The 9,661-nt window shown below is 50.5% G+C and overlaps 1 protein-coding gene across 1 annotated transcript; it reads left to right on the top strand.

The window, feature by feature from the left end:
• Nucleotides 1-412: 412 nt before the first annotated feature.
• On the top strand, nucleotides 413-1,943 carry LOC122933102 (trophoblast glycoprotein-like). The gene has a single exon (XM_044287870.1). It carries the CDS (start codon nucleotides 706-708, stop codon nucleotides 1,789-1,791), a length of 1,086 nt encoding a protein of 361 aa, XP_044143805.1. The 5' UTR covers nucleotides 413-705; the 3' UTR covers nucleotides 1,792-1,943.
• The last annotated feature ends 7,718 nt before the right edge of the window (nucleotides 1,944-9,661 follow it).

Below are 9,661 nucleotides of genomic sequence, written 5' to 3'. Positions count from 1 at the left end.
CACACAAGAAGCACTGAGGTCACAGTCAGTATAAAGAATATTAATAAACCAGTCCTGGAGACGTTACCCCATCCAGAGGTCACACATGCCTTGAGTGCCTCCCCCTTCCCCACCTTCAAACATTCTAAGAAAATGCTATGAAATGTCTAAAAAGGCAAAAATATCAGTGAAGATTGAAGAACGATGAACTAGAGAGGAAATGTGTGCAAGACATTGTAGAAGGAGACCTATGAATGCACTGTAGTAGCTTCTGTCACCACGGAGCCTCCAAGGGTTAAACATCACTGGCCGTTATCTACACAGAGACTAGGTGATGCTGGTTACTGCTGGGAATACATCCCATAGAATCTCCAGCCTTTCATCCTCTAGAATAGAAGGAGCAGCTGATGGGGGCGGGAAAGAGGGAGCGACGGGAGAGGCATTTGTGTCAGCCACCAGTCCATCCATCTGACCTGCCAGAGACATCACAATCAAATTAAGAGTTTCCAATCCAAAGACGGCAGTCTCCCAGACTTCAGAAGCTCGGTGTGATGCTGCTGGAGAACATCCGAGAGCCTCCAGCCTCCCCATGCATTGACAGCTACTGAGGATGAGAGAGCTGACGCCTGTTTTGGTGCCTCCTTTCATTGACAGTCACCAGGACTCAAGGGCACTTCTTCTTCTACTTTTGGGGCCACATTCTAGATTAATTCGAAACTGCGAAACATGCCACGAAGATTCAGACTCAATCGTCATGGCAACCTCATCATCACCACCGCCTTGCTGAGCTCCTCAGAAGCCCACAGCTCCCTGGTTTTGAAGTTGTTCGGGATGCTTGTCTTGATCAATGTCACCCTTTCTTGTCCATTAAGCTGCTACTGCCATAATGAGACCGGTTTGGTGCAATGCCATGTTGTGTCTCCTCAGCAGGACTTCCCCGAGGATGTCCCTCGATGGGTGCAGAACTTGTCAGTGACTGGAAGTAACATAAGTGTCCTCCAAGGTTCCTTCTTTCGGAGGTATGGGGCACCTTTTGTTAACTTAACAACTCTCCTTCTAGCCAACAACAACATTCGAGCCATTGAGTCGGAGGCTTTCGTTGACCTTCCCAACCTGACCACCTTAGACCTAAGCAACAACCCCTTGGAGTCTTTATCTAACAGCACATTTTTGGGATTAGGTCAATTGGAAACCTTAAAGTTGAACAAAGCTCTTCGAGAAGTGGCTCAGAAGCAGCTTTTTAACTCTCCATGGACCGAAGTTTTGAGGAACCTCCGGACTTTAGAACTTACCGGAAACGATTTACAAGCTTTCCCCAAGAATGTTTTGGATCTCAGGAGCTTGAAGACCATCTACCTTGGAAATAATTCTATTAAGACTATTGACAAAGATACAACTGAACAACTCAAGGAAATAAAACTTCAAGTCTACCTGAACCCCAACCCCATCGCCTGCGACTGTAAGACGGTTGACATGATCTTGTGGCTAAAAAACACTTCTCAGACCACAGAAGCTCAAAGCCTCCAGTGTGCCTCTCCACAAAACCTAAACGGCACCCTAGTCTTCAACTTCAAAACTGACAACATGAAGTGCATAAGCAAGGAGCTGGAGACTGCCTCTTATGTCTTTTTTGGAATAGTCTTGGCTCTGATAGGAGTTATATTCCTCATGGTCCTCTATTTGAACCGACGAGGGATAAAGAAGTGGCTCAATAATTTCCGGGAAGCCTGCAGGGACCAGATGGAGGGATATCATTATCGATATGAACAGGATTCAGACCCGAGGAGGTCAAATGCTTCAACTGGGATATAAAACTAGTGAAACTGGTCTCCAGCTCTGGGTCTGGAGGATTTTTATTTTATTTATTGCAATGCAAAAAGGAATGAAGTCATAAGATGTATATAATGTATATGTGCCTGTAGTTACACTGTATATACTGTATGAAATACATGTCACATCTAACGCTGGTGAGTAGGACTTCTTCTGGGATGAGTCAGATAAAAGGGAGTTCTCCTTAAAGGGATGGACACCCAGTGGTCGGGATTCCCTAAGACGTCTTATGAAAGTCCTTCTATACGATGTGTGAGGATAGGGGGGTCAATAAAGAAAAGATGTGCAGTACTTGTACCATAAATCAGAGCAATACCCAACAACTAGGAGTGGATGTACAGCAGCCAGAATCCACCTCATAATATAGATGTAGCAGAGCTACAAGTGCTAGCTGTGCTGTTACACAGGACTGCAGGTGACATCTACTACATTATCTATACTGAGAGAGTTATCAATATGTTATCTGTAGTGTTACATAGGACTACAGGTAAAATCTACTACATTATCTGTACTGAGAGAGTGATCACTGGGTTATCTGTGCTGTTACATAGGACTGCAGGTGACATCTACTACATTATATGTACTCAGAGAGCGATCACTGTGTTATCTGCGGTGTTACATAGGACTGCAGGTGATATCTACTACAGTATCTGTATTTAGAGAGTTATCACTGTGCTATGTGTAGTGTTACATAGGACTGCAGGCGACATCTACTACATTATCCATACTGGGAGAGTTATCAATATGTTATCTGTAGTGTTACATGGGACTGCAGGTGACATCTACTATATTATCTGTACTCAGAGAGCGATCACTGTGGTATATGTGGTGTTACATAGGACTGCAGGTGACATCTACTACATTATCTGTACTTAGAGAGTTATCACTGTTATCTGTGGTGTTACATAGGACTGCAGGTGACATCTACTATATTTTCTGCACTCAGAAAATTATCACTGTGTTATCTGTGGTGTTACATAGGACTGCAGGTGGCATCTACTACATTATCTGTATTCAGAGGGTTATCACTGTGTTATCTGTGGTGTTACATAGGACTGCAGGTGACAGCTACTACATTATCTGTACTCAGTTCTCATTGTGTTATCTGAATTGTTACATGGGACTGCAGGTGACATCTACTACATTATCTGTACTCAGAGACTTATCACTGTGTTACCTGTGGTGTTAAATAGGACTGCAGGTGACAACTACTGCATTATCTGTACTCAGAGAGTTACCACTGTGTTATCTGTGGTGTTACATAGGACTGCAGGTGATAAAAAAGGCAAAAAATACTGTCGACAAGTCCGATCGGGTCATCAGCAGCTGCAGTTCTCCTGCCTGGTGTTGTGGTGGTGATGAAAGGGTTAATAAGGTCAGATACTTTGTATCAATGCACTGTAAACATCTAGAGCAGGGGTGCACAACGTTTCCTGGTTGGGGGCCACATTGCCAGACTGAAGCAATGACGAGGGCCGAAATTAAAATTTAAAGGTGTATTAACAACTGAAATATTGTACTTATGGCATTGAACACACATTATATACCATTAATGTCTAGTTACATTTCCAGGACTCCCATCTAATGGGAGAAATACATGAAAAATGCATGTGAACAGCCACAAGACATAGGCATACAGGTCTGTTACCAGATGGTTGGGGGCCGCACAGAATGGTAACAAGGGCCGCATGTGGCCCCCGGGCCGCAGGTTGTGCACCCCTGATCTAGAGGATACAATGTATCCAGTGCTCTGAGACAGAAAGGGGAGCAGTTTTTGCATCAAATTCATGAAGTGTTTGCGCAATTTTCTACGTGGTTTGCGCCAGGCCCTCCGTACTGTGTGCAGCAAATTTTAAATAAGGAAGTGCGATTGTTTGTTAATTTGTAAACTGGCTTCAAACTAAGGAAACTCTCAAAAAAATTTGCAAAAAGTCACTTATTAATAGATTACATTAATTACGTTATTCTGTGCGACAAATTTAGCAGATGAAGGCAAATTTTTGGTAATATGTCACTAAAAAAGACTTAAAAAGCAGAAATAAAACAGCCCGATCTACCTTGATACATCCGCCCCCGAAGGACTTCAGGGCCAAGTGTGAGTACATGATCCAGGGCCGGCGCCACCTGTAAGGCGACCTAGGCAGCCGCTGGCCCCCTGCGGTTTAAAAAAAAAAGCGTTGGTTAAGTGGCGGCTGGGCCGGTCCTGCCGCAAGTCCTGCCGCACTGCCCGGGCTGGGGCGTCTATGATTGTGCACCGCCCGGGCGCAGCCTGAAGAGAGGGACTGACAGGAGGGAAGCGTCTCTAATGTAGCGTGGCCGAGCTCTGTCCGGTCCGAGGTACAGGAGCTTTTGTTTCCTGTACCCGGCTGGACTGAGAGGAAGTACTCGGCCACGCTACACTAGAGGTGGGGGGGGGGTGAGAGTGACAAGGGAGGGGGGAGAAGAGAGTGACAAGGGAGGGAGGGGGGGAAGAGTGTGACAATGGGGGGAGAAGAGAGTGACAAGGGAGGGGGGAGAAGAGAGTGACAAGGGAGGGAGGGGGGGAAGAGTGTGACAATGGGGGGGTGAGAGTGACAAGGGAGGGGGGGGAGAGAGTGACAAGGGAGGGGGAGAGAGTGACAAGGGAGGGAGGGGGAGAGAGTGACAAGGGAGGGGGAGAAGAGAGTGACAAGGGAGGGGGGGTGAGAGTGACAAGGGAGGGAGGGGGAGAGAGTGACAAGGGAGGGGGGGAGAGTGACAAGGGAGGGGGAGAAGAGAGTGACAAGGGAGGGGGGGAGAGAGTGACAAGGGAGGGGGGGGAGAGAGTGACAAGGGAGGGGGGGAGAGAGTGACAAGGGAGGGGGAGAAGAGAGTGACAAGGGAGGGGGGGAGAGTGACGAGGGAGGGAGGGGGAGAGAGTGACAAGGGAGGGGGAGAAGAGAGTGACAAGGGAGGGGGGGGAGAGAGTGACAAGGGAGGGGGAGAAGAGAGTGACTGTAACGGACCGTTTCAGCAGACAAGGGGTTAAAATCCGTTTAGGCGATATGCCCCTTTTCTGAGAGACAGGCACAGCTACTGCAGAACACCAACCTCCCGAACTGGATACAACATAGCACTCCAAACTGGAACCTCGCGGATAGCTGTCAGCAGGCGAACAGGAAAAGCATTCAGTCGGCTTACACTCCTGGCAATCAGTCTCCAACAGCATACAGGGAATCCCCCCAATAACGAGACAAGGCTCCGTCTTGAGGGTCAAGCAGTGCTCTGACGTGCTGGCACACCCAGCCTGGTTTTTATTACAGTTTTTCAAATACAGAACAGATACAACATATCCCCACAATGCATCATGGTTTCCTCCCCTCTGTCCCGGAGACGACCGAAGACAATCCAATTATCTCTCAGGACAAAGGGGAGGTCGCCAATACACATGTGGAGACAACAGGACAGGAATCACCACCCAAACACACAATGGCACACCCCCACAGCAAACACAGACATTTAACATATCCCCAGATAGCTCAAGTCTGAGTGCATATCATTAGGTGAATGGCACTCAGAATACACGAATACAATAATATTAGCTATCTGGGTGCCCTCACATAACATACAATTTAACCGAACGCATAATAACATAAAATACAATTCTACAGACAGATTTAAGCTGTGCGGCCGGTCTGTTTTCTCCTTTAACGTTTCTATGGGCCATAATCCTGAGGCAAGAGGCTTTTAAACAGCCCTCTCCAAAACCCAGTGGCGAGGTTGGTTTCGCCACACATCTCCCCCCCCCAGGGAAGACTAACCAGATACCTGACCTTACGCCGGTCGGTACCTGAGTTAGTCTGGCAGCCCACCCACAACCCAATACTGGACCTGTAGAATTTAGTAGGCTGTCTCTGTCCAGTGAATCCACCAAGGTTATATTGGTAGCTGGTACTCCCGGTCTCTGAGTTGCTCCCTGGCTTGGAGTGGAGGTTGCTTTGTGGGCAGGGATCAGCGGTACTCTGCCCTGGTGCCAGCGTTACCACGGAAGAAGCCTGGTTGGAGTCTGGTTGTTGGAGGGGGAAACCGACTGTCTCCCCTTTGTCTAAACAGCCCTGTTGTTGGGGGACAGGACCGACTGTCCCTACCCCCTGTGCTGTAAGTGCAGAGACCACGGTCCCATCTGCACAGTTGTGGGGCTTACTGTCTCCCCCTGGTGCGTTAAGCTGCCGCTGGGGAGAGGGGGTACGTGCTCCTCTCCCATACATACTTCCAGCCGCTGGGGAGGGTGACCGACCGCCTCCGCTCCCAATACAGTGTCCTGCTGCTGGGGAAAGGAGACTGGGCTCTCTATTCCCTGTAGGACACTCTGCCGCTGGGGGACAGGACCAACTGTCTCTGCCCCCTGTAACTCCGCCTGCCGCTGGGGAATGGAGACTCGGCTCCCAATTCCCAAAAAATCATGCTGCTGCTGGGGGGCAGGAACAACTACCTCTGCCCCCTGTAACTCAGCCTGCCGCTGGGGAGGGAGGACGATGCTCTCCCCTCCCTGCACTTCACACTGCCTTCCCGGCATATCACTCTGCTGCTGGGGGGCAGGAACAACTACCTCTGCCCCCTGTAACTCAGCCTGCCGCTGGGGAGGGAGGCCGCTGCTCTCCCCTCCCTGCACTTCACACGGCCGCTGGGGAATGGAGACTGGGCTCCCACTGTCCCGCAACCGTAACTTCCGATGGAGGTCCACCCAACGTGACAGCTGACCGTCACCTTCTGCCCGGTATAGTAGGGTCTTAGACACTAGATTCCTCACGAACTTCACGTATTTCTCAGCTGGATTGGGTCCGAAGAAGTTCAGCCGCAACCACATCATACGGTCAAATTCCTCCACAGAGTATCTGTACTCCACTGCTGGTTCCATCCTGGTGCTTTTAGGGTCACTGTACTGAGACATGCGTTGCCCTTAAATTGTAGAATCCACAGAAATGGTGTCTCCTGTAGCTGTCCTTCTGGCTGTAGGAACGATCCCGCTGCTTGCCACCAATGTAACGGACCGTTTCAGCAGACAAGGGGTTAAGATCCGTTTAGGCGATATGCCCCTTTCCGAGAGACAGGCACAGCTACTGCAGAACACCAACCTCCCGAACTGGATACAAAATAGCACTCCAAACTGGAACCTCGCGAATAGCTGTCAGCAGAAGAACAGGAAAAGCGTATCAGTCAGCTTACACTCCTGGCAATCAGTCTCCAACAGCATACAGGGAATCCCCCCAATAACGAGACAAGGCTCCGTGTTGAGGGTCAAGCAGTGCTCTGACGTGCTGGCACACCCAGCCTGGTTTTTATTACAGTTTTTCAAATACAGAACAGATACAACATATCCCCACAATGCATCATGGTTTCCTCCCCTCTGTCCCGGAGACAACCGAAGACAATCCAATTATCTCTCAGGACAAAGGGGAGATCGCCAATACACATGTGGAGACAACAGGACAGGAATCACCACCCAAACACACAATGGCACACCCCCACAGCAAACACAGACATTTAACATATCCCCAGATAGCTCAAGTCTGAGTGCATATCATTAGGTGAATGGCACTCAGAATACACAAATACAATGATATTAGCTATCTGGGTGCCCTCACATAACATACAATTTAACCGAACGCATAATAACATAAAATACAATTCCAAAGACAGATTTAAGCTGTGCGGCCGGTCTGTCTTCTCCTTTACAGTTACTATGGGCCATAATCCTGAGGCAAGAGGCTTTTAAACAGCCCTCTCCAAAACCCAGTGGCGAGGTTGGTTTCGCCACAGTGACAAGGGGGGAGAAAAGAGTGACAAGGGAGGGAGGGGGAGAGAGTGACAAGGGGGGAGAAAAAAGTGACAAAGGGGAGGGGGGGGAAGAGAGTGACAAGGGAGGGAGGGGGGGGAAGAGAGTGACAAGGGGGGAGAAGAGAGTGACAAGGGAGGGGGAGAGAGTGACAAGGGGGGAGAAAAAAGTGACAAAGGGGAGGGGGGAAGAGAGTGACAAGGGAGGGAGGGGGGGAAGAGAGTGACAAGGGGGGAGAAGAGAGTGACAAGGGAGGGGGGGAGAAATGACAAGGGAGGGAGGGGGGAGAGAGTGACAAGGGAGGGGGAAGAAAGTGACAAGGGAGGGAGGGGGGGGAAGAGAGTGACAAGGGAGGGAGGGGGTGAGAGTGACAAGGGAGGGAGGGGGGAAGAGAGTGACAAGGGAGGGAGGGGGAGAGAGTGACAAGGGAGGGGGGAGAAGAGAGTGACAAGGGAGGGGGGAAGAGAGTGACAAGGGAGGGGGAGAAGAGAGTGACAAGGGAGGGAGGGGGGAAGAGAGTGACAAGGGGGGGAGAAGAGAGTGACAAGGGAGGGGGAGAAGAGAGTGACAAGGGAGGGAGGGGGAGAGAGTGACAAGGGAGGGAGGGGGGAAGAGAGTGACAAGGGAGGGGGAGAAGAGAGTGACAAGGGAGGGGGGGGAAGAGAGTGACAAGGGAGGGAGGGGGGAGAGAGTGACAAGGGAGGGGGGAGAAGAGAGTGACAAGGGAGGGGGAGAAGAGAGTGACAAGGGAGGGAGGGGGGAAGAGAGTGACAAGGGGGGGAGAAGAGAGTGACAAGGGAGGGGGAGAAGAGAGTGACAAGGGAGGGAGGGGGAGAGAGTGACAAGGGAGGGAGGGGGGAAGAGAGTGACAAGGGAGGGGAGAAGAGAGTGACAAGGGAGGGGGGGGAAGAGAGTGACAAGGGAGGGAGGGGGGAAGAAGGAGGACAAGGGGGGGAGAAGAGGAGTTGACACGGGAGGGGAGGGAGGGGGGGAAGAGAGTGACAAGGGCGGGGAGAAGAGAGTGACAAGGGGGGGGAAGGGGGGGGAAGAGAGTGACAAGGGAGGGAGGGGGGGAAGAGAGTGACAAGGGAGGGAGGGGGGAAGAGAGTGACAAGGGGGGGGAGAAGAGAGTGACAAGGGAGGGAGGGGGAGAGAGTGACAAGGGAAGTCCCCAGAGCCAGAGACCAGATCATCTTATTGTCCTGGAGGTCAGTAGACAATGCAATATGGTTATTATGTAATTGTTTAGTTATTAATACTACATTGGAAACCAATTTACCTCACATTAAAAGGACACTACAGTCCCAGAACCAGTACAGGTAATGCAGTGGTACTGGTGTCTATAGGCTGTTCCTGCAGAGAACAGACACTGGGCAGTACTGGTGTAAAGGACACTGTACAAACTCATTTTCCTGGCACTATATAGTTGTTAGGAGGGGGCACCCCCCTCGTGTCCCCCTCCCACTGGGCTGGAGGGGTTAAAACCCCTTCAGCCACTTACCTTTCTCCAGCGCGGGCACTGGGAACTCTTCTCCCCGGTCCTTCTCTCAGCTGCGCATGCGCACGCATTCAAAACTATATTCCGCGTCTTACCTCTGTAGTTTTCACAGTGAGAATGGCGGCAGCGCCTCTAGCGTCTGTCAGGGAGCCGGCTACAAGAAGCTGGAGTAACCCTAAGGGAAACATAGCAGTTCTTTTAATTTAAATGCTGAGAAAGGGGGAACATGATTTGGGCAGATCATCTGATAAGGGGGGGGGGGGGGGAATTTTTATCTTGCCTAGGGAGGCAAAAATCCTCGCACCGGCCCTGAGTACATCTGCCCTGCCTGGTTCCGTCAGTCAGTGGTCGGGGCGAGGCATGGAGGGCAGTGAGCGGAGTCTTTGGGAGCAACAGCACCGCCCTCATTACTCCTAGGGGCTCATTTGCAAATCATAAAACATAATTTTCTCAAGAAGATGGGACCAAGACCACGATGTTCAGCTGTCACACGTCTCAAGTGGGGCCGTGTTGTGGTGATGACAGGACCCCTTTAATGTGTGTTTGAGAAAAGATCTGGA

The sequence above is a fragment of the Bufo gargarizans genome, chromosome 3, assembly GCF_014858855.1.
Source record: "Bufo gargarizans isolate SCDJY-AF-19 chromosome 3, ASM1485885v1, whole genome shotgun sequence".
NCBI lineage: Eukaryota > Metazoa > Chordata > Amphibia > Anura > Bufonidae > Bufo > Bufo gargarizans.
Note: the sequence above shows the minus strand (reverse complement) of the source record. Positions and strands in the feature narration are given on the sequence as shown.

What these genes read in the sequence shown, in the direction of transcription:
- LOC122933102 (XM_044287870.1), top strand. Translation starts at nt 706, where the DNA reads ATGCCACGAAGATTCAGACTCAATCGTCATGGCAACCTCATCATCACC.